Below are 25554 nucleotides of genomic sequence, written 5' to 3' on the forward strand. Positions count from 1 at the left end.
GCTGGTGGGTCCCCTTGGGGACGAAATGACATCCGCCATCATACACACACACACACACGGTCGCACACTTCACCTTCAACACCTCTGTGTTAGACACGCTCTTGACACTCAGCAACGGGGCGGAGGAAGAGGTAACAGCAACAGATCATAATCGGCACAGCGGACAGAGGCCATCAGACAGGGCGCAACAGTTGTGGCCAGCTGTTTGGGGAGCTGCAGGAGTGCGTTTGCTCCATTCCACCCCGGCCACAACTCAGCACATCTCTCTCTCTCTCTGCTTGGTCGATCGGTATCAATTTTCACCAAAGCAACAAGCAGTGAACACTGCTCAAGGCACGCGCTTACCCGCGCGAACGATATTAAATTTTGCGCACACACGCCCGGAGGCCCGGGACACAGGAAACGGGTTGGTTGACGGTTGGTTTTGCACTAAAGCACACGGCGCACACACACAGACACTTTGCGCGCGGTTTGATGCTGGGTAATAGGACACTTGTTGCGTTCGAAATGTAAATGATATGATCTTTTAGGTTTCCCGCATTAACTGCTGGCGGGGAGTAAAATCGATATAGGTGTTGAGACGGTTGTGTTGAAGCTAGTAGTGCGATACGGCGAGCAAGAATTGTTACCAATGAGCCTGTTTTCTTTTACGATAGTACACAATTCCAGTTTAATTACAACGTAAGCTAAGTTGAAGTTGATCGATTGAAGGTTTTCGTTTGTGTTTTTTTAAATAAAAAAAATAGCAAAAATTTATGAAGCACCCATTCCCCAAAGAACACTATTTAATGTTCAAATTGTGGTAAATTTATCAACAAATGGTGCTAAACCTTTCTCTTCCCAAAAATCAGAGCAAACCAGAGCTCAACCAGAATTTACGCATGTCCCAGCGATCGATTAAAAATAGACTTTCGAAATATTGAAAAACTCCCGCTCTTTTCAGTACTCTGTTGACCGAAACTCTTAATAATAAAACGGTCTCATTGTACCCAGGGAACAGGTTTCGGGGTAGTGCTGTTGTTCATTCCCATTTCTTCTCTTTTTTTTGTTTGGTTTCGAAAGTTGCCACAAAATGCATTCGCCAATTCGCATCCCGCTGCGCGTGTTGCACTCACTCCAACCCAGCTCGATGAAACGTAACAAGTGCATCTAGGTATGAGCACAAGGTGTGCAGCAGCAGCAGTCTCCATGCCAAGAAGGTGTAAATTATTTTCCAGTCCATCGTTCACAGTTGGTGGCGTGAGGCGTGCGGTGCGAAAATCGGGTCATGTGCAAAAGGGTGGTTGTTTATTGATCACCTGCAAAAATAAGTCGGCCATTTCACACGAACACACACACAGACACACATCCAGTGCGTCACAAACAGTTAGCAGAGCGATAGCCAAGGGTTGTCCCGGGCGGGCCCTTTGTTCGTCAGGGTTGCGTGCCGGCGCTTCCCTCCTCTTTTTTTCTGGCTCCCTCTCTCTCTCTTTTGCGTGATTTAGGTCGCGACGAGCAAATCCATCCATCACCAGTCACGATTCCAGACCGGCCGTTGCATCTCATCGTGCACCTTTCCGCCCCCTCCTTCGTGCTCCGCTCAACCAAGAAGATACTAATGGTAATATGCGCTATCCAAAGGCAAGCAGTAGAATGGGATCGAAAAATGCATAAAGTTCAATGCCTTCTTTCGTGCCAGCCAGCTTCTTATCTGCCTCACTCTCTGTGTGTGTGTGTTTTCCCGAAGTTCTTCAAACGCACCTGTGCACCTACTACCCAAACATGGCGGTGCGGGCGGATGGTGCTTTAGAAGGGCAATGGGCGACCAGGTGAAAAATTAACGACCATTGTTAAGTCGCTCGAGAAGCAACAGAGCCGTGCAATCCCACACGAACCAAAGAAAAGGAGAAAAAAGAAAACCCACGTAGGTAGCGCTCTGGCAGCAGTAATAATCCACAAATATTATCCCTCAAAAAGGTACACAATCGTTGCGCCGTTTTGGTGCCCCCCTCTGCCAGCCACGAAATGCGTAGAAGCTTTCCAAATTCATGCTCCACCACTCAGCATAACGTCAAAAGCAGACGAGCTTGGTGCGCTCTCTCGGTTAGTGTAGCTCTTTTTCCGGGAAAAAAGACTCCGGATAGGTTGATAGGTGGAGCGGCGGAGTCTTCTGCCAGACGAAACCAGCTGCCCCTGGTGATCTTGGCCTTTCTAACAAGCACATTTGACGCGTTTTTTTTTTTGGACGGTGATGTTTGCATTTGCGTGTGGCTCCTAAAATAAAGAAAAACACGTTTCGTTTACCTTCGGCAGAACGTTGATTACCTTTGACAAACATACTTCTCTCTGCGCATCCCAAAGCGAAAAGTAAAAAGGGACCGTTTGGGGCAAACATTACACTGGAACTCTCGTTATAGTTGATTGTTGCACGTGAAACAATCGCTCCTTGCGTTGGAATGCAGTACAAAAAAATCAACCAACCCACAACTTGTAATCAATTTAATCAATTACAATGTGCGATAAGCAATCACTACTAGCGCACCCGTATGGAATTGTTTTACCAAAACAAAAACAAAAAACGGTTGTTTGTTTGAGACTGTTTGATGATTGTTTTTTCGAATTCAGATCTGTTCTGGACGCTTGTGACTACAATAACGCTAATTCCCATTTTGCCGCAGGCACGTTTATGAGCTTTATGTGCACAGTTCGTTAGCAAACGGGGAATGGCTTTAAGTGGCAACACGTGTTGATAGTTTTAGCCGTTACAGTGTGACTTTATAACAAAAAGGAAAAGAAATACCTTCCACTGTCAACAAAGTAGAAGCGTTCTTTTGCAATAAAATCATCAAACACTGTACCTTGTTTGACTACTTTCGATCTCAGCACATGAATAAATGAATAAATTTACGACAAAAAAAACCAAACCGCAAACTGTGGTGCGAATGCGCAATGCCGCTTTTGGCACGAATCCTCATCCTGGAGATCGCGGGCTGATCTTGTTTGTCTCGTTTTAAGGTATCAATAGTGGCCAGTGGCCGAACCGTGCAATAACGGCAGGGTCCGGCGCGCACGGTGCGGCGATGCCGATTAGCCAATAAACAGATGCACGTCTATCGCACGGGCACGGTGCTAATGGAACGGCCCCAAATTAACACTGGGGATCTGGTTTTCCGAAAAAGCCCGCTCTGCCCTTGAAATACTGGTTCACGATGATCATTGCAATGCTGGGGGAAAGGTGCTCGAGCACGAGAAAACAGAGCTGCTGCTGCTACTCGTCGAACACAAACCGTCTCCCATGGCAACTACAGCAGCAGACGATGGGACTTTTCTATCTGTCTTTCTTTAAGAAAGGTTTGCTAAAATAGAAAAGAAGTCGTTTTAGGAATGTAATAAAACAACAATGCCATACCATGTGCATTCTTTTGCTACTTCCTGTTTCCCCGTTTTGGCTCTATTTCTATTGAAACTCAAGAAACGGATTCGTTTTGGTACGATTTCTTCAAGATCCTTCCACACACCTTTCTTCCGGACGTGCGGAACGGAGCGCACTAATACATATGTACCTCCCGGAAAAAGGACATGCAACAGGCGGCACACATACACTCGTGGCTGTCTGTTCAATGTGTGTTCGTCGTTACCGCGTGTCTTGCGGGAACAATCAATCGTCTTTCGTCCAGCGTAATAGCTCTTACTAATTAATTTATGCACAGCTGTTGAACGCTCCAAGGCCATTGGCGGTCGACGAAACGTTGCGAGCATCAAAGCATGCCCCGTGTGAAACCTTCAACCGATCAACTTCAATGTGCGAACGCGCGCGACCTACACACACACACCCAACGGTGGGCAGGTGATTCCTGTTTGCTGTTGTCGTTGCTGCAGCATTGAAACATTTCTTAACGTTTCTCGGTTTCTTTGCTGCTTCTAACTGCAAACCAAACGAACCGAGCTTGTCGCTTGCCGTTATCTGGCCGTGCTGATCGTAACCTTTGACACCGAAAGGAAATTGATATTTTCCTGCTGGTGACTAAACACGCAAACACACAAATTGCAGCACAGAATGTGCATTATGCACACATACACACACGCACACACGCATTCAGTTGTGGAACGAACAGAAGGAAGAACCACACACAAAACGAATTCCGCAATTGACACCCTTCTCACTCTAACACACACACATTTGCCCACGATCTGTTGTTGCAGCTGGGAACGCAGCCACAACTGCAGGATTCGACACCGAAATGGGAATTCAGAACCAATTCCCTCAGCATTTCCTACACTGTGCACACACTTACAGCAACCAACAACACACACGCACGTTCTGCACCGTTCGATTGGCGAAGGAAGTTTGGACGCGCGCGCGTTCACTCTTCGCTGCAAGCCCGCGGCATTTGCGTCCGTTCCGTTTGTTTACCTTTTTCAAAATGCCCGTTGCTTGACAGTGCGGGGTTTGGGTGTAGCGCAATCGTCATCCCATAGTGCAGTTTGGCCGCGTAAACGCGTGTGCCCTGCTTGTCTTCCGTTGTTTCCCCTCCCGCTTTGCGCTGTTTCCTTCCGAGCGGACTGTACACAGTGGGCTGTGCCGGTGCTGTCAAGCCGGTTGAAATTTAATCCACAGCGCCATCTATCTGTCAGCATGCGTACTTTGAAGCAGTTTAAAATGATCGTTACGGGACGGGGCTGTTGTAAAGTGCTGTTTTATGTTTTGATTTGTATTGTAGTTGTATGATAGTAGAAGCCACTCAAAAATTCAGATTATTTGTAAAACTCATAAAAACGATAAGAAGTCTTTTAAAATAGCTTTGATTAATCGTTAATGCTGATGACACTGTTGATGCCTAGAGACCAAAGAAAACCTTTTGATTGTGCCATCAATCGACAGTTTGATGGCAAAATCGTACAAGCGTGGTCATTTTGAAGGCATTCTCGTTTCGGCACTTTATCGTGGCAAACCCTAAAAAATCATTCATGCATAAATCAATCCCCCACACACACACACACACAAAAGGTGGAGCTGAGTCCTTTGCCGATGGTGTCAATGAATGCAAAAAAACGAGCTTTTCAAGATGGTTGTGAAACCAAAAATACCAAACAGAAAGAAAGGTGTCCTATTTTTTGAGTAGCCTAGCAATGCTCTATCCCCCTTGGACTCGGGTAACACCCGGTATTCGGGTGCTTTGAAACAGATTTCCACCGGGGCACGTCTTTTCGTAAAAGGACTGTGGAATGTTTATAAGTCGGTGGGCTAACGCCGCTGGAAATGGTGCGAATTAATACTCGGATAAATCAACGAAACGAAACGATACCCTTGTCAATCGACCGGAAACGCTTGCCCGGGCCTCCGTCAACCGTCAAGGGTTTCCACAGGAGGACAATGTCCCCCCGCTTTGTTCGCGGAGGGATGAAGAAGCTTGGCAGTGTGTGCAGGAGAGCGCTTTGTTTTATGCCATTTCCCTGTCAGTCGCTGTGTTCGTGTAAATTCAAAGGGCGTTCAAGACGAAATAATACTCTTAAGAATGTCCCAGCACCACACCAAACCATCATCATCGCCATATTCGTGTTACGTCATCTACGGCAGTACGGAATAGACGCTAGGGGAAAAGGGATCGAAACAGCATGCCAACGCCCCCTTTTTTTTGAGAGAAAGAACTGTGCCCGGGCACTTGTGTTTTCACAAACGGGGATTGTGAAACATTTGTAAACGAATCTATTTTACTACGTGCTAACAGAGCGATGGTTGACACCACTTCACCCACTTTCAGGACGTTTGCACACGCTGGGTGGTTGTATGTTGGGTAAATACGTTGATACGATAAAGCTTTTACTTGCTGAATTGGGATGCGGAGAGTCAAGTTCCCGGGCATGGCTGGATGCTTCGGGTGGATGAATAAATTATTTCCCCCAAATCAGGGGACAATCAGAGTCGGTACGTTTCTTGAAAAGCAATGGGGAGCTTGGTTTGGAGATGTTGAAGAAACCTTTTTTTCGGGAGAAATTGTGTCGTTGGTTACCTTCTTCATAGTAGAAATTGCTCAATGAGTAAGTAAAAGGATTCGCGAAATGGTAATCAATTGAAGTCACATCCCTACAAAACATTTTGAAAAACTGACAAGACATCCAAACTCACCAGACATGTACTTGGATCTTATTTTTTCTGGTTAAATAAATTATCCGTGATGAAATCATCATTAACCATGTTCCTCTTTCCCTGCATTGTTTCCGATGATAAATCAACCACATTATTCATACCCCAGGCAGGTCTTCCTCCTTCTCCTATTAGGGCCATTACATTTACAGATCCACAGAGAAAAGTAAATGGGAGGGAAAAACCTGTGGATCCATAAGAATCATAATTGACGTAACCGGATTAGCTGTCTCGAGTAAACGGATTACACTGCATCGATGAGCATGTCACAACCACAAGAGAATAAGAGCTGAAAGATGCGAAACGAAATAATCATCCAGTGTCCAGTAGCCAGCAAAGGACAAAGCCTGCACAGGACCACAAGGACATCTTAATATTTCTGGACCGAATTGAGGTGTGTAAGCAACGTGATGAAATGTGCTGCCAGAGGAGAAAATTGGGAAATTCGACGTTACTCACCTGTAGCGCATGAAGGATTTGGGCAGCGAACGACTCTTGAGTTTCATCTCAAACTTTCGCTTGATGGACCCGGTCGCTAACGATGTCGATGGTTGTGCTGCCGTCGCTGCCGCCGCCGTCGCCGCCGCTCGTGGTTTTGTCGTCTGAGGTCTTCAGAGTTTGGGTGATGCAGATCACGATCAGACCAAGGGAGCGTTCCCGGGAATGGGCAATTAATTCCGATCCAGCCACCGATGACAGAGGTCGAAAATGATAAAAATCGTACAAGAATGGAATGGAAACGAAAGGGGTCAGATTAGAAAGTGGTGATGGTAATACAAGGGTGCACAACGAAGTATACAGATAAAAACCTCAAACGCATGTGGTTGGTTTGTTTTAGAAACAAAAGACAAATAAATACACAATTCTTTCTTAACACCCTGGGAGATTATGCAGTCAAAGAAGCGGGATTGGCGAGTGTAAATAGATTGAAATTGTTACCCTCCCAACAGCCACACACACATACGACGCTCAGATGCTTCTCCCATTCTTACACGCCTAACCCGGTCTTTAGGTGAAGCGTAGAGAAGATAAATTATCTTTCCAAGAAATTGTACCAGCAGGAGACACAAGTAAAAAAGTTTACCGCAAATTATGTTTTATTTCGCTTATGAAGCTTCCGTTACGTACGCTCCCACCCCCTACAGAGCGCTCTCAGGTGACGAATGGTAGCGCAGACAGTACGGTGCCATCGTCAAGTTTCATGGTTTTTTGGGATTGCGTCATCGCATGCGAACCGCCTCCCGATTCACGCAAACCGCACCAAAAAGTCACAAAAAGAAAAATCATTCACCCAACGTAATATTAATTTTACCCATCTGCTACACGACGGCCAAGCAGCCAAGCCGAGACGGGATCGCTTTTCTTTCCGCCACCCTTCGCCACGTTTTCCAAGGGCGATGATGATGGAGGCAGTTTCAGGGTGGCAATGATAATATTTTCTCACCCGTTCTTTTCCCCAGCCCAAGCTCACCCCATTTATTGCTTGCTTAGAAATGCGTATGAAAATATTCATATGAAAATGAAGCGTCGAGCTTTTGAATGGATGATCTTGGCCGGTGCCGTCCCTTGCACATCAATATCACCTTCCCCACCCAGGGGGTGCTTCACGTTTGCCGGACTCTTGGGGCTAAAGAGGAATGCGATGGAATTTATGTTTCCCGGAAGGTTACGTCGCAGGCGAACAGTTTGCTAAGCCCGGCCATTCTCAATGGAGAGGATACCTGTTTTGACAAGGATACCTGTGGCATTGATTTGCAAAGGGTTGGAAGAGAAAATTAAGGCATCTCGTTTGAGCGAGGAAATGCATCGCCCGAGAGAAGAGCTTTGACACGCGCTCGATATTAAATAATCTGATCTCTATGGAAATTGAACGAAGGGTGAGGTTTTCAATGGGGAAATTTCTTCGCAAAAATGAACAGATTAATTTGACTTTTTTTCCCATGAAATCGGAAGGGCATAGTACGCACCAGTTTGAAGAATCTGGGTAGTAGAATTTCAACTAACTGATGTAATAAAGGGCATTTTACGCATTTTCAAAAGCCATTTCAAAAGAATGGAGAAGGCCTTTAGGGAGAAGTTTAATATTGATGCAGTCTTTATAAAGAAAGGTGCTTTAAATGTAAGTTTCAAAGAAATGATGAGTCGTCTGCCCTCTTTTAGGCGAATAAACATTTCATTCCGCCAGCGTATTTGTAATGGTATATGCTAAACAGTTCAAATGAGCGCCTGAAAGTATGTAATATGATGTATTTGTCCACAATTACTGAGTTAAAAATTATTCTGTATAGTTCAGAAAGCTCCCTTGACCGAGCCCTGCTATGCGCCTGAAGGTATGCAATAATTATGGTTTTCACTGCAATGCAATATTTTACGAGCGCCTAAAGGTATGCAAAATGATTCTTTTTGGAATTATTGGGAACATAACTCGTATAACTTTTATGTAATTCTGGGCCAACATTGTAAAATGATACAAAAAAAAAAACATGACCAAAAACCCTGACCTTCCAAGCGACAAACCGGCCCCGAACATGGCTGTTTTTCCAATATCTCGATGCTGCTTTTGTGAGTATCTGATTCGGCATTGATGAATTATCAAACGGCATAATTGAAATTACACGATGACGATGTTCTGATTGCTTACCTCGCTCTACCGTCCCGCGCATCGGTGCCAGTGCCAGTGCAAGCTGTGCCGCCATGTTGCTGCTGCTGCTGATTGCTGCCAACAGTCGACGATTGTTGATGGTGTCGCTGTTTGTTACTGCCCCCGGTACGGTTGGCTTTCCCGTTCGCCACCATCGCTGGTGCCATCGCCACCGGCACGACTGTCATTGATGTGCCGCCATTACTTTTGGCTGTCGAGAACGCACCACCACCGGAACCAGTGCCCCCCGGCACGGACTGCCCGGCCACCGCTACCTTCCCCTTGGGCGTGGAAGCACGGTCACGCGTAATTGGCATCTCGTGCTCGCCGAGAAACGTTATCGAGTTTGCCTTTATGATCGTGCTGATGATGTTGCTGTTGCTGCCGGCACCGGTCGGCTGGCCGTACTGTTCGACCGATAGGCCTCCAGCAGCCGGCCCGTGTACGGTCGACTTTGCTGCCGGCCCCGATGACATCCGGTAGGACATTGGGCCAGCACCATCGTCATCGTAGAATTCAAAGTTTTGCTGCTTGCGTAGAATACGTTGCGGCGGCTGCGAGTCCAGCTGGTGGTGTGGTTGCTGCTGCTGCTTCTGTTGCTGATAGTAGTGATGCTGCTGGCCGAAGCTACTTACTCCCCCGTAGCTGTTCGCCTTGACCGGAACCGGTACGGCCCGCCCGGATGCGCGACCAATCCCGGCCGACTCCGGGGCCGTCGGTCCGTTCGAGCCGGACGGCGCTTTCGGCGATGCCGTGTGTGGCCACCCGATGGCCGAACCGCCGCTGTGACTACCTTGGTTGTGACTACTAACGCTACTACTGTTGCTACCACCACTGTCCGCCCGCGGTCCACCCACACTGTCGCCGATGTATATCACCTCGGGCGGTGCTACCACCACACGCTTTCCCCTGCGGCTCAAACAATTATCACTGCCCGATTTGGGCAGGTGGCTAGTGGCCAACTGTTCCTCGACCGACTGGCGCGCACTTGCAGTTGCACCCGCGGACGACACGCCACAGTGTGGCCAAAAGTCACAGGAGCTAGCGGTACAACTGAAAGTATAGAAGAAAACAAGCGTCATGGTACAGGTGGAGGTGGGCTTTTGCGTAGTGGCGCAGCTGCCGAGCACGCGGAAAAGATGGTTTAGTTTTTTTAGCGGGGTTTAGTTTTAAGCTTAGCTGTGGTTAACGAGGTTTGAGCAGATTGAGGGTGTAGTTGCTTCAGTGGACCTGCACCATTAGTTTGCGAATTAAACCTTTAGCTTTGTTTGCGTTGCTTACTCTAACAACATACGGAACGACGTTCGGTTCGTTCAGCACCTGGTATTTTCACCTCACTCGATATCCCGCGCACAAAACAGAACACACACGGGAAGGAAAACTTGCGTCACATTCAGACTTTCTTTTTTCTTTTCCTTCAAATGTCCAACTACTAATACATCGAATAGTAGTGCTAAAAAACTCAAATGCATTAACGCGTTTCGGTTAAACATGTAACGATCGGTGTTTGTTAAAATGTATAATTCCGTTTTTTTGTTTAAGTAGTCGTTTTATCTTTATACGTTTATAACCGCTCGGACTGAAGCTGAGTAGCCGAGCTGACGGCGGCAAATTTAAACGCTAGTTTAAGATCGCGAGTCCATTACTTTATATACCACACGGTACGGTGAGTTTTGATTTTAAAAAGTTTAAGCATCGTTCGTTAGTTTGTACAGAATTTTTAGGTTAGGTTTTTTGGGTTTTTGTAGAAAAAGTTGACTAAAGTTTCGTTATCTACTCGCATCCGCAAGGTTTTGATTATTGTTTAGTAGCAGTAGTTGTAGTAGTAGCTCGTAGTCTTTGCGCTATCATACTCTTTTGCATGTTTTGCTCCGATGTATGGCCGCGTACGTTTGATATTAAAAATGGGTTACAACATTAACAATGCGTTTTTGATTTCTTGCGCCATCGACGTGTACGCTAGAGCTTGTGTCGTTTTGTATACAGATTCGTTACAGTTCTTGCTAATTACAAGCCAGCACCATTTTGTTATTGCGACACCAGCACCGCCTAGCCCTCACCCTTAGTGTAGTGCGTGTGTAGTATAGTGTGTACCCGTTTTAGTAAGAGTGATGCAGGTCTTCTGGAAGAATGCCGGTAGCACGCTACGTAGGTTAGTTTTGTGTTATAAGGGGAGGGTGTGCCTGTACGTGTACGTGTGTACTACTGTGTTTTTGGCTACGGCGCGCCATTAGTGCCTTAGTGTGCCGCGCTGGGGTGCTTCGCTTAGTAAGTTTGTCGCTTTTAGCTTTTAGTACCTTCCAGACGATGGCGTCCCGGCGATGGTGGGCGGTGGCATCGCGTTCCGGGCGGCCGATTCCCGGTGCATCTGCACCTTGTTCTTGGTGGCGTACAGGAACTTCTTCACCAGCTCGGCCTCCTTGAAGGTGGCTATCGGTTGGGCCGGCTCCGCCCCACCGTACTCCGGCGTCATCAGCCGCTCGTCGTACTCGGAGTCGGGCGTTTGTTGGCGCATCAGATACAGGTCGGTCGGTTTCTGGTAGCCCGGGACGGGCGAACGTTCCCTTGACACGCCGGCCGCACGTGCCTGCCGGTAGGCCGATCCCATCATGATCGGTGAGCGGGCACTCGTAACGCGATTCAGTTCGTACGGTAGCTCCGGTTCGTACAGGCGGTTCAGTCCGCCAAACAGTGACGTTTGGGGCGAGCGGTTGCGCGAAGTAGACGACTGGCTCGTTGCGTACTCGTTGCTGGACGAGTTGGAGCCAAACACGCGATCGTGCGAGTAGGAGCGCTTCTCGGTCGTCACGTACGTGCGCTTGTCCGCCATCCGGTCGGCCAGCGGCATGCCGAGATTGTCGTCGAACGATTTGCTCTTGTCAAACTCGTACTCGTACGGGTGGCCGGTGGCGGTGCTGGCGCTGATGCCCGTACCACCACCGAGGCCGAGCCCGTAGTTGTTGTTGTCAAAGGATTTGCTCTTGTCGACCACGTCCAGCGTGTGCGAGGCGGTCTCGCGCCGCAACCGGTCGAGCGTACTGTTCGGCGAGATGCGGCTGTACAGATGTGACCCGGTCAGGGTGAGACTGTCCTGGCTGAGAAGTTGGGACGGTGGCCCTGGCTTTCGGCCACCGCCCAGCACGTTCGGCGTGGCGTAGGTGGGACGCTCCTTCGGTGGTACCGTACCCAGCCGTACCACCACCTTGTGGGGCATCTGCTGCACTGGCATTTGCTGGCGACTGGGCGATCTTTCCGACAGTTGGAGCGACCTGAAGATTGCAGGTAGAGGAGCATTGTCGGGGATGAATTCCACAGTCCAGATGGAGATGCGGATGTCAGAGAATTAAACAAATAGAAAGAACAATAATTAGTATCGTTTGAGGGATGAAGGCAGTAGCCTAAGGGTCGAGCACTAGCGGACGTGAAGGCATTGCCCGTGCAACCGGGACCAACTTGCTCTACAGTACATCTCAAAAAAGATCTAAAAAACACAGGCTAACGCGCAGAGTTGCGGTAGAGTTGTGTACTAAGAAGTAAGAAACGAAAGAGTCACGAGCCAAGCGGCGGATGTGCGGATGTGGAAGAGGAGGGTGTGTTGGAATGTAGTTATCACTAATGCCGATTATCATGCCATCAGGTTTTAGTTCCCGTTTTCGCATCTACGCTCATGGAATACCGCTGGAGTTTACAGCAGAAGGGAAGGAAGCAAAAAGCATGGTGTTGAGTGTGAGGATGTCAAGTGTTTTTTTGCAGGTGCGTTCCGTGTTTTAGTTGTACCACACTACGTGTCCGTCATATAGACGGTGGATTAAGGCTCATTTGCTATATTTCCAAGGAGTGCTGGGACATCTTCAAGGTTTTGAAGTGACTTTGATCCATTACGGGACACAAACACGATTTTTCTGCAGCAATCGTACCGTCGTTGGTGACCAGTTTGAAGCTAGTTTTGGGTACCACCATCGCTTAGAATTATTGAAGCAAGAGTTGCTCAGTTTCTTGGTGGCGAGGAAATAGAAGATAAATCCGTTAGCGTATGGTATATGAGATGAAGAGCGAAGAAGATGAGGATCAATATGATGGATCAACTGCATCACGAATAACAAATGAAGAAAATGGGGATGGATGACGAGAAGATGTCAGATGTGGCATGTTTATTTCGCGAAAGTACAGCACAGCGATCGCAGGTGTCGAAGCATATCTTGGAGGATCAGAATTGGAAGAATTCCTCGATAATCCGGATGATAATTGGTAGCAAATGCGTATCAAAGAAGGAAGATTGTATAACAGTTACAGAAATTGTATACTAGTGTGATACTCGCAAAGAGAGAAGATCGTATAACAGTTACAGCCTTAGTGCACTAACTGTTTGAGCAGGCTGTCTTTACATTGGCTGGTGCTTGAGAATTGTGCAGTACAGTTTCCGAAATGAACACTTTTACGAACCGTGAGTAACGTGGAAAGAAGAAGGTGAACGTACAAAACCGAAAAAAAACGAGTGAAAGCGTGAGCGTGTTGTTAATGGTTTGCGGTGATGATTTGCAAGCACACTAAGACGATACTACTACTCGAGCGGCAACGAAAGATACTAAATGGAGTACAAAATGGCAGGGATGCAGTATGCTTATTTACGCCCGTCACCTACCTCGATCGGCGTATCTTGTAGTCACCGCCGCCGAGCGGGGTCGGCCCCGGCTGCAGCCGCACGTTCCCTCGCAGCTGATTGCGCCGGTAGGTGGCGCTCGGGCTGGTCGTCGGTACGTTCTCGTCCCGGCTGTAGCTCGAGCTGGACGAGCTGCGGCTGCTCGTGCGCATGTAGCCTTCGTCGTAGCGCAGCTGCTGCCGTTCGAGTGTGCTGCTGCGCGAGCCCGAGCTTTGGCGCGACACGAGCGATGACTGCGAGCTGTTGGTAGCCTGATCGCCACTACCACCCTTGCGCTTGGTGCGATCGTCCGGTGTCCGGGAGCGTTTCTCCGGAGTCAGAGACCGTTGCTTCTTGAGGTTCCGCGCGCTGCCGTACTCGTCGTTGTGGTCGTACAGCCGTTCGGGCGTAAGCGAGCGCTGGGATTTGAGCAGACCGTGCGGTGTGCCGGCGGATAGGAGTGCCGTTTGGCTCTGGCTGGGACTACCACCAGCAAACGCTCGTCCCTTCATCTGGTTGATGTACGAGGTGGATGATTTGTAGCTTAGCGCAAGCGAAGAGGACTGATCTTCGCTGATGTCATCGTCGTCATCCACGTCGTCGTTGGAGTAGTCTGCAAACCATTGGAAGGAAAGAATACACGTTAATGTAACAGCACTAACCCATCTACTGACAGTCCCAACTCACCTGATCGGGCACCACTATCACAGGAATTGAGTCGCTGATTGCCGACCGAATCCGATCGAAACCCGTACGGTAGACCAGGCGCAGAGTTTGCCTTCGTCGAGAACTGCGATCGCCTTGAACGATGGCCTGCGCTGGCAGCACCGGCCCCCATCGAAACGCCCGCATCCAACGATTTGTTCTTGTCGAACTTTCGCAACGACTCGCTGGACGCGTACCCAAGGGTGGCCCGGTTCACCGTAAGACTATTGCCCGGTATCGCTTTCGGGAAGATCGGTGAGCTCAGCTTGGCTGGCTTTTCCTTTTTGGTGAGATAGTTGGGCGAGTTCCCGGTCAGTGTGGCAAACGTCGGCGAACGGTTGCGTCTTATTAGCGAGCTTTTCAGTGGTTGCTGCTGTGGCTGCAAACTTCCCATCGAGCCGGATGGATTAAACTCGTACTCGAAGCTTTTCGAAAAGGCATCCGTACTGCTGCTGCTGCCACCCCCCGGTCCACCCGATCCGCCACCGTATCCGCCCCGTTGGTCCAGATCTTCGTCCGGTGGGCGTCGATTGCGCCGGTCGTACTCGAAACTTCTCGAAAACACCATCCCCTTCGGGTTGTGGTTTTCATTATCCACGACGGAGAGAAATATTCTCGTGCCGGGTTTAATGTCCCCGAGTCGGGTTTTGTTCGATTGCTGGTGCTGCTGCTGCTGCTGTTGTTGCTGGGTGTCTTGAAATGCGGGAGGTGGCGACAGAATTGGCGTCACCGGTGGGGGACTCCCATCCGCTAGGTTGCGTTTAATTGAAAGGCAAGCCGGTCGGCTACCAGACAGCGAGGCAGCATTAAGAGAAGAGGTCGTACCCGACCCAGGATCTATTTTTAGAATCGTTACATTATCCTGCCGCTGTTGCGACTGCTGACTGGATGGACGGCCGGCTGGTTTACCGCGAGATTCGTTGCGGTTAATCAGATCTTCCAGCTTGCTCGCACCGGTTCCCGGCCGTCCCGTGTACCGGTTTTCATCGTACTCGATGTATTTGCGTGTTACCTTTTGTCCTGCCGTTGAGCCCGTTGCTAGGCCCGAACCACCCGACCCAAGAGCCTGATAGGACGACCCGGTTGGCGTTCCCCGACTCCCGGGGATGGATTGCTGGCCACCGGTTACCTGTACCCAGCCCGATTTGTTGAGAAATATTCCATTCTTTTTAACGTTTTCCCCGAACAGATAGGTCGGCTTGCCGCCGTTTGCTGCCGTCCGGTAGTGCATACTGTCGTTGTCGTCGTCGCCGTCCTGCTGTGCCCGCTCGCTAGTATCCTCCGTTCGCTCGATGCGTGTTCGTTGCTCGGCTGCTAGTGCGGACTCGTCTGCCGGACCGATGCCACCATCCTCGGCGTCCGTCGCCGTGAGGAAGCTGTCCGAGGAGGTCGGATCCTGTCTGCTGCTGCTCACCGGGAGCTCGGGCAGCGGGAAGTCACTGATGTCACATTCATCGTTGCCAATTAATTTCGTCAGTTCATCAGCATCACCGGCATTGGGCTCGTCATCATCGTTGCCGGGGTGTAGTTGCTCGGTTGGGGCGTCGATGGGCCCTTGGTTGGGTGACTGTTCAGGTTCGCTCGGTAGCACTTCCCGGTCCGCTGCCGACGGTGAGTGGTCCTTTGATCTGCAAAGTAATGAAAGCGAGAAGCGGATTACAATGGATTGTAGGCGATCGTGTGTCATACAGGGACGTGGAAACAAAACGGCCTGGCATTCATTTAATTAGAGATCTGAGAGTTCTATTTCATTCAGAACAAAAATAGGGGTGGGGATTTTCTAAACCAAATGATTGTGCTCGAGTTTTGACAGTATACTTCAAATAGAAAGGAACACTGTTATTAGGCACCAAGGGGATCAAATTAAAGTTCAGAAAATGCAACTTTCAAGTATATTAAATTTCCCCTGCGAGGAAACACACACTGGCAGTATTTGTTGCCGAGTGTTTTATTTGCAGTGTTGTGCAAATGAACATAAATTGAAGCCCGTTCCGGGTTGTAATCTGGCGTAAAAATGAGTTTCATTTAGTAAAACGACACGAACAATGCTGGCGCAGGAAAGCAATTTGATGATTCTTTTTTCGTTACCTCCTCCTCCTATTGCCATTATCACACAGGCAGGATGGAAGGAAGTGGTCATTTTTTCACTCTTGCTCTCCGCTGTATTTGGACGGAACAGTTCCGAGTAGTTGCGTTTCCGTCCAAGTAGGTACTCTTCCACTGGCTGTAGGAAGCGCCACCTTTTTGGAGGGTTTTTTTTGTGAAATTAATGAAACTCATTCAGGCGATGGTGGCTGGTGGCGTGTTGGAACAGAGTCCCGGTATTGTTTTTGGTATATTGCATTCTGGGCAAACTCTTTGTCTCTCGCTCTTTCTCTTTGCCCGGCCATTGCGTTTCACATGCAGGTCCTTTGAAACATGGCAAGCCATCATAGCCCTTGGATACTATTGGTGTTGAAAGGAGAGCAACCGGAGCATGCCGGCTTTCCCTTTAATATGAGCGGACAAGGCACACGGGCAAATATTTGTGCTGAGCTTGATGTCCTTGGCTTCGGTTTTGGAAGGCCAAAGAGAAAAATTGCGCGAATTTCCCCAACCCCCCTCCCTGTTTCTTCGGTCCTTAAGGGTAGGTTTAGATCCAGGATTTTGGTGCAAGTGATTCTGTTCCCGGTTTGTGGTGTCGGGGAAGGAAGCAAAGAAAAAAGCGTCCAGTAATTAGTTTTCCCGTTGAACGGCAGAAGAGTGTTTGTTCTTGGCCTTCTTGGAATTGACTTGGCAGTACTGACCACGGGCGAATGATGAGAGTTTGGCACTAGTCAACTGACGCGGCGGTGTAAAAAACATGACGAGGGTTCAAAGAATGCGATGAAAGCCTTAACACTTTCTATCGTGTTTCTTTATGCGTTACGTTAAATTGAAGTATCTTGATAGGATTAAAAGCTATTCAATGTAGGATATTAGATCGGTAACAGCATAATTAAAAGTTCATTTTAAAATAGAGCAAGTGGCATAATTCTCGAGACTCATTCAAAAGCAAAAAATAGATAGAAAGCTCATCATTTTCAACTTGCTGTTGAAGTTTGAACAGGAAAGCAGTAAACTTTTCTAATTACATCCAATCCGAACCGACAGAGCGGGCTGTGTGTGTGTGTGTGTGTGTGCGGTAGGCACTTCATCATATTGAAGCGACCATCAACCGTCTCACTGTGCCACAGGTACGCTCTGCCAGGTAATGGTGATACAATTTTTCAAAACCCTTGCTCAAATGGATGGATCTCTCGGAGGCCGCGGTGGATATTGCCGTTGGACTACAATCTTGCCACAGGGACAAAACCCCCGGGCACCCCGGTTGATGATTACAGCGCGCCAAATTCGCGCTCGTGACAGACACATTTTCTCCGCCTAATCATTTATCATTACTTTAAATAACTCTTTCACCGAGACAAGCCCGTCCGCTCGCGCGCACACCGTGTCACACGCTTATGTCCAGGGTAGGGGGTCGTCTCTCGCCCACGCACCGGAACCGGAACGAAGATTGATTTTGATAGCATAATTAGGCCTACGCGTGCAGTTGGCACGTCGCGGCGCTACGCGGTTTTGAATGGACTGGAATTTTGGCGATGGACTGGGCTTTGCTCTGTGTTTATGTGATTAATGCGTTTTGGGCAGTGTTTTTGTGTCTCCTGGCGGCCGTGGTTACAGTATCTCATTGGAGGTTGTTTAAATGGTGAGTGATACATTTGCAGGGTACAAAGAAAGTTCTGTTTGAGTGTATGTGGATATAGTATTCGTATATGTTTTTTTGGCATTTTACAAATACTTTTCAATAATTTATTGGTTCTGTGAGGTACTATGAGGATTTATAGCAGTTCTGTATGTGTAGATAGGTTTCGCAGCAATGCAAAGTAACTTTTTGTCCTATTCAGGTTGATCAAGTCGCATGGAAAACCCCATGACATCATCAGAAATAATTCTAACAAAGTGAGCTACAAAAAACATACATCCTATTAAGCCTCAAGCTTTTAATTCCTCGTTAAATCAACATACATACAGAAGCTTCTAGTAATGATTTGAACATTTCCACTGTATCCCTCACAGACATTCAATTTTAACGGAGATTTGTGGAAAACTTCATTCTTCAGCTTTGTGTGGTTACAGTAGAATGAAACAATTTAATCAGAAGCAGAAGTCACTGAAGACGGAACAAAAGGTCACATATCCAGGGCAAGCCAGTATTCCAGGGAAATGCTTCTCGAAGTCAGAATGTAGCAAAGCATTAATTCAGTTCCGACGAATACGTACGCTTCAGAGCAGAGCAAATGTTCAGAAGGCAAATGTTCATATGCTTCGTGCAGGCCGAATGCAAATGCTTGACATTGCAGCAAGGGTCGGAAATCGGTGCTACACCGTTTTTCGGGGAAATGTTCGCGTAAGCGCAGGTTCTCGATTCATTAGAACTGACACTTGGCTCTGGGATGATGATCTATTTTCTGTATTAACAAGGTAGTGCTATTTTTGCCCCACACAAAGCAAACATTTCTTTTTGTGATGAGAGAACAAGATAATTCGTAGCAGAAACGCATCCAACAGTACACAGCTGACGCCGAAAGCCTCAAACTATCGAAAACCCATCATCACACGTACGCACTTTCTCCCGTTTTGTTGAAGTTCCGTTCTCGTTAAAGTTAATTACTGAATAGCTTTTCCCACGCCCGGTTTCGGAGAAGCGCCCCAGAAAGCGTTATTCGATTGCCATTGAGGCTTCTTCTGAGGTCGAGTGGATGAAAATGGGAAATGGATGGAAAATTGGACCGACAGCTTGGACAGTATAGCTAGGTCGACTCTACAGCTGTCAACCGCCCAGGAACCCGGGAATGGGATTAAAGATGGATGATAATATTATAGCTTTTCCAAGTGACCCACTTCAGCACATCGTCGTATGTTGGTGCATTAAAAAGAGTAAAAATGAATAAAAAAGCAGTCTAGGTGAGAAATACAGTATCCAAAAACAAAAAAAAAAAACTTCAAAATCAGCTGCTTCCACCTTCTGCGATCGTTAGCGGAGAAAAATGTGCAAAAATTACCGTAGGCAGGATGATTGTAGAAAAATCAGACAAAACGAGCACATAATTACTAATCCGCTGCTGATGAAGCGCTAAACCTAACGAGAAGGCCACCGTTACCGTGATGGGTTGGATTCGTGTGTGTGTGTGTGTGTGTGTGTGTGTGTGTTGGGGGCACTGTGCAGTGGCAGTGTGGGAAGTAGCAGACAGAAGCATCATCAAGGAAAAAAACACCTCCCAAGGTAGAACAAAGTTTAAAGATGGCAGCATTATTGTTCGGTACTTTGCTGCGTTAATCTCGGATAATCTCAATTGAATGAAACGAATTGGAGCGTATGTTAGAAAACTGCTACCAAAGCATTCATTAGGATAATCTGCTCGGCGTATAATACGAGTGAGAGAATGGGGGAAAAATAGGTCAAACATCTTAAGAACACTGGAGCATAACAATATTGTGAAGGGGAGTGCTTTTGAATTATATAGAGGTTATAGTGACAAGTAAAAAAATTTACATAAGTTAGAAGCATCTCATAAGTTGAAAGAATGATGGATTTATGGTACAGTATATAAACAAATGATAACTTTAAACTGTGAATTTATACGAATATCTTTGTAAAATATTCTTATTCGTAACAAGAGCCGCTTATAAACCAGTTGTTAAAAATCCATGATAAATCTATAGTTCAGTGTTTGCAGAAGATCCATTGTGCCATCTCAATGACACACAATGACAAATCGTGTCTTTGAACACGCTGCGCTATTTTCTTAAGATGAATGCACAAAACCAATTAATAACAATCCCCTTTACGCTAATCCACACTCATGCTTACTTCATTGATCTTCTTTCTTTACGAGAAAGCCATCACAGCCGGACACGCTCTTGAATAAACATATCTTTGTTACTGCGTGATAACATTCATAAACTTCCTCTCCAATCCTTACAGATTTCCATTGCGGAGGTCCTTATCAACTGACCCGAGAAACTCCCTCCCGGGTCCTCCAGGGACTTAGTGCTTCCGGGGAAGCAATCGATACGGAATAAATCGCCGCTCAGCACATTAGTAGTGCGAAAAGCAGCGATGCGTGGAAAAAAAACCCAGCCCCACCTCCCCAACCTACCAAACCCACCTAGAGTCACCCTCTCTCCCCTTCCATAGACAGACAGATGGAAGTTAATTCCAACCGGAAGAATCCCACCAAACGAAACCTCACGCCGGCAGCAGCAGCATAATGGCGATTGGCGTCGTGTCACGCGTTTTACGAGTGAAATAAAACTCCACCAGAGACCGCCATGCCATTCCTCCTCCCCCCCTGGGGACCTTTCAATGTAACGCGTCACCGTGGCGGTGCCATCTTACGCCACGCTCCGTGGTGGTACCGTAGGCTGATTGCGGTTTGTGGGGCCACCGTTCGTCGCATGTCTTGAACAGGACACGCGAAATGAAGAGATTAAGGAGCAGCGGGTACGCGAGGTCGGAGCGGAAAGGGAAAGCACATTTGTGCCTCACATCGGAAAAGGATCAGATTCAACGACGGTAAGGACTTATGGGCCTGGTTTTTTCTTTTTCTTTTTATCCGCCTTATTTGTGCGCCAGCATCCGCATTTGGTCCCGTGCATAGCCACCGGCAAAGTTAAAAGGGCTGTCGCGCGAAGTGACTTTCATCAAATGGCATATATAATTTAAGGAAAATGGCTCCCACGATTTCCGGGTCGCGTATCCTATTACAATGGCAATGGCTTTTACGAGCCAACGGGGTACGGGGCAGTAAATGGAGTACGGGAGGTTTTCTTGCCGCAAAAAAACCCCGTACGTTATTGTGGCAGAAAAAGAAACAAATTCAAAAAATGATTTTAATAGGAATGAAAATTGGCTGCGTAAGGTTTCGTGCGATAAAAGGTCATTAAATCATAGTATTATGATGATGATGATTTCGATTGTAGGCTGCGGAACAAATGCGTCGTTTTGTTCCAGCTTAAAAGGGGAGTTCGGGCGACTTAAAGTATTTACTTTGGAAGCAAAATTAACAGCTACCGAGAAGCGTTGATTGCTGTTTAAATACAGTGAAGCTTTTATAGGCAAATATTAAAACATCAAGCATCGATTGAGCAAAGTTTGGGGGAGTAATTTAAAGTATTTTTTGTTGTGCTACAACATTCGCCATCACTGGGAAGAGTAAGCAAAGAAATACAAAACAAAAACATAAAATAATTGCCACGTGTTCTGGTTAATTAATAGCCAAGCTTCTTAAGCCCACCAAACAGCTTCGGCCAAACCTACCCTAACGACAGTTGGTACAGTTTCGATGCCGTTAAACGGTGCCGGTTAAGAGAAGATGAAAGTTTTGCTCTGCCTCTGAGCCGCAGTAATAGCGGCGACGACAAAACCCCGCATACTAAAAGGATACCTCATGCCTTCCCAAGCCGCTGGAACAATTGTTATGAAATCATTAAAACTTGCGCAACCCCGGTGTTTCGGTTCGCAATTATGAAAATGATCAGTGCCGTACGCACGCGACGCCCGTGTTTGGAGAAAGTTTGCCACCCATCTCTCTCTCTCTGTCTCTCTGCCTTCCTCCGGCAAATGCAATCAATATTTCGACACCCGGCCTGGGGAAACTTTTCCCCATGTGTGGGTATGTGTGTGTACCCTTCCCAAACCCTGTGTGCCAAGGTTAAAGGCTGCATTGTGTTGGGCCCTGAAAATTGCACCGAAAAATAAGAGGAAAATTAAGTTAACGCTGTCACCTATTGGGCTGCTAATGGCGCCTGAAGCGTTTGCCGTGATCGTGACGTGCAGCGCAGCAGGAACAAAAGACAAGCGTACCGATAGAACGGTACTTACTTTAATAAATTATTAAATTATGCTGCAAAACTGTTCGAACTGTTCCACCAAGCAGCCATCTCAGACGTTCGGCTGCGGCCTGAGTGGTTTGATGTGGTATCTTTCCAGCATATCTATTAGATTGGAGTGGGTTTCTCCTTTCCGATCGATTGTGGATTGATTTTTGGCATTCTATTTTTGGGTACGAATGCCCCAATCCTTGGGCTATGTACTTTTGGGCCGCTTCTCACAATGGACAGAATCGTTTGCAGTTCACTTTTCCTTTGTGCTCTCCCGCTTCAATCGAACGAAATAATTTTCCATTTTTTCCGTCCCAATTTCCTGCCATCTTCCGATTCCAAAGGCGAACTCGATTCTGGTGCTAGTTACGGGAGCGCTTTGCAGGCAAACTAGAAACGCTCGATAAATGGGTGAACCGAGGGCTAGGATAATATTTTGCTAACGTGGTGAAGCAGGAACTTGCCGGTTCCTTCGCTGGTTCACCCACGCCCTTCCTACCCGAAGGGAGGGGTGGTTTTGTGTTTGAGAGTTTCTGTGTTTTCTTAGGAGACTGAGCGGAAGTGTTAGAGTGTTTGGTTGGTAAATAATGACATTCTGGACCCTTTGCTGCCGAAGTTGGTCGGAAGGATGGCGTTGGTTCTAATAAAATTGATCGATTCGGGAGGCGGGCCAGGGGAATGAAGGCAACCGGGAACAGTCGTTTATCATTTATAGTTTTGTTTGCGAGCATACAAACTCGCGGGTAGGAGTAGAGTTGGTAGGAAGTGTACAATAGTTTTGAAGCCGGTGTTGAATAATGCCGGCGCCATTTTGCTGAGCACTTGGCGGCAATCGGAAAAATAAATATAATGTATTACTTTATTGTTGTTCCTTGGAGCAATGGTTTATCTGAGCCACATGAATGCTGTGATTACTTTTCTTAGAAAGAGTACTTCGTCTTGAGTAAATCATAAAGTGCTTCCGCTAAAAAAATCTATCCTTCAAAGTTGTTACTCAATTTTTACTTACAGATAAGCTTGACGGGCGCTTCTATTTAGTATCATAAATCCGCTGGAAAGCTCTTTAAACTTTATCCTACCGGTGCTGCTGCTTCTGGATACCTGCTCGACTTGCACATTTGTAAGCTTTCTCCCGTGAGGCTCCAAGTTTTAAGCTCCAACAAAAACACACCGCATAAACAATGGGCTCCGAGCGTCATCGATGGAGCAGCCTGGTGGCTGGTGAGTTGTAGGACAGGAATTTGTGAAGATCGTACGGTGTGTGTCGTAGAGTTCAAATCCTACCCTGACCTGTCCACTTGGAAACACACACACACACGTTCAAAGGTACACAATTCTTGGGAAAGCATTCCTTCCTTCCTAATGCAAACCGGGAAAGGGAAATAGTAAAGTACGCCTTTCGCTAGAGCAGCGCCTACGCCACGGACCGCTCTAATCCGTACCACTAATCGGATTGAATTACTCGTTCGTTTCGGGTTTCGAGTGGGTACGGGCAGGGTAAAATGGTAGAGTTCAGCGCGCGCTCCCGCTACTAGGCTTATCCGTTTCGATCTGGCAGGTTTTGGGGGGGGAGAAATTGGGAAAACTATACCTAAGCGCACGCTTTCCGAGGAATAAGGGTGGAACGTTCGGTGAGCAGCTTCCGAGCTGCTGAATACGTCAGTCATTTATCCCCGTCTCCCGTGGTAGACATTCGCTTTCCGTGGTTAACCACACGGTGCAAAATAATCAAAATCAAGCCCTCAGCCCAACCTCGCACGCCAGCAAAACAAAACCCATCAAACTTCCGGGAACGTTCGCCTGCGCGCGCCTGCTGAAATTTATTGTGCTCCTTTGTTTCACCGAAATGAGCCTTCCGGAGGGATGGAATGTTGGTGAAAAGTTTCATGATTTTATATTCTACCCAGCGTTCCCGCACCTCTCTCTTGTTTCATAAATTAATGTACAGAAAGCGTGATAATTCTGTCGATAAATATTTACCGCACTTCCTGGGCTGGGAGGATGGGAACAAACGCCCTCCATTCCGGATCGAACGATTGCGAGCTGACAGGTTTTGGGCGGATGGGTAATTGCTTTTGATGGGGCGATAGAGAGAGAGAGAGCGACGCCTGGCCTTGGGAAGCCTGAGGAAAAGCTTCGCTACTGGCTGAAGAAAGAATAATGTTGCACAATGGTCGACAAATGGTATTGAGCGAAGCAGTGATGGCTTCATAATCGATTATGTGTTGGTGTGCAAATACGTTTACCGAATACAGCGTTTACCGCGAGAGTAAGACTCATTCTAGTAAAAGCTATGAGTAAATGGAAATCATCCTCATTGTGTACGTATGTGTGTGTTATTGTTTTGTGTCGAGTATATAAAGTGGAAATTTAAAATTAACTTCCTTCCCCTCCACGTGATAATGGCTTCCTTTTCATCGCTTCGTTAAAACTGCTCTTCTCATTAGCGATTATAGCAGCGAAGTCGCGATGCTAATTGTAATGATTGATGAAGCTTAATATGCAAATTGGTTATTGTTTATTGAATACAAAAATGGATTACGGCGAAATGATAACACTCACTAGGCTGTATCGATTGTGGGATGATTTAATGACACCTCAATCTTTTGATGGTGGAACGAGTGGTGGAAATAATATTCAAATTCGATTATATATGATCATATAGATCAAATTAAGATAATGTATTTGTAGACAAGTACAGTGTTATCATCAAATAGCAGGTTCGTAAAGCAAATTTAATCTTTAAAACTAATTAAAAATGCTTATCATAAATTATAAAAATGAAAACAAACGCGTTGATGCGGTGTTAGTTTTAATGTGTTTCGATTGCAAATTGGTTTCAAGTGTCAAGTGTTTGAAAATATCTTTCCCATCATTATCAAACGATAGTAACAGTTGGCGTTTGTTTTTAAAACTACTTTACCACACATTGATTGATCCGGTTTGTAAAACAATTACTTTCCGCGGTTCATCGAAACGCAACACTTCTTTTGATGGTATAACAATCAATCAAACCACAGCATGCGCTAAACAGCTCCGTTATGAAAGCTTTCCAGCACAGCTTTCAAAATAAACTGTGTATCGATCAGAATTCGCTTTTCAAAATACATCCCCGCTCCAACCACCCCTGATCCGCGCTAGGTGCATAATATTCGGTTTGCCATAAAATCCATTACAACTAGATTGCATATCGGGCGCAGCAGCTTTATCACAGCAGCAATGTGCATGTATTTATTGCACCAGGGAATGTGGCTGAGAGCGATACTGCGCGATGCGATGTGCCGGTGTGCGGTGATAAAGATAAAGCAGCCTTTGTCTGTGTCGATGTTGCAGGGTGGCGGGGGGGGGGGGAGGTGGCTATATGGGTGCTAATAAAGGGGAGAGTGGTTGGCACTGTGACGTGGTTGGTATTCTATATCGATTGCCGGCATTTCTGACCGGAGTGCATTGATAGTGCGGCTGGCTGGGAGATTAGAATAAAAGTACACGACATACGGATCGATAAAACATTTGAAACAAAATGTAAAAGAGAATATTGCA

At 47.0% G+C, this 25554-nt stretch overlaps 1 protein-coding gene and 1 long non-coding RNA gene across 6 annotated transcripts in view; both read right to left on the reverse strand.

The window, feature by feature from the left end:
* The window catches only part of LOC120908757 (mucin-19), a 178336-nt gene that overhangs the window by 43680 nt on the left and 109102 nt on the right, over positions 1–25554 (reverse strand). For all 5 annotated transcript variants that reach the window (XM_040320094.1, XM_040320092.1, XM_040320093.1 and 2 more), the window contains 5 exons: positions 14092–15737; positions 13408–14017; positions 11063–12034; positions 8766–9818; positions 6584–6733 (listed from right to left, as the gene is read on the reverse strand). In XM_040320094.1, coding sequence (XP_040176028.1) covers positions 6584–6733; positions 8766–9818; positions 11063–12034; positions 13408–14017; positions 14092–15737 — 4431 coding nt within the window. The remainder of the gene's footprint in view (positions 1–6583; positions 6734–8765; positions 9819–11062; positions 12035–13407; positions 14018–14091; positions 15738–25554) is intronic.
* On the reverse strand, positions 1266–3949 carry LOC120908762. The gene is made up of 2 exons (XR_005741168.1): positions 2320–3949; positions 1266–2253 (listed from the first exon to the last, which is right to left on the reverse strand). It is a non-coding gene; the product is annotated as an uncharacterized LOC120908762 (long non-coding RNA).

Source organism: Anopheles arabiensis, chromosome 2, assembly GCF_016920715.1.
Source record: "Anopheles arabiensis isolate DONGOLA chromosome 2, AaraD3, whole genome shotgun sequence".
NCBI classification, from domain to species: Eukaryota; Metazoa; Arthropoda; class Insecta; order Diptera; family Culicidae; genus Anopheles; species Anopheles arabiensis.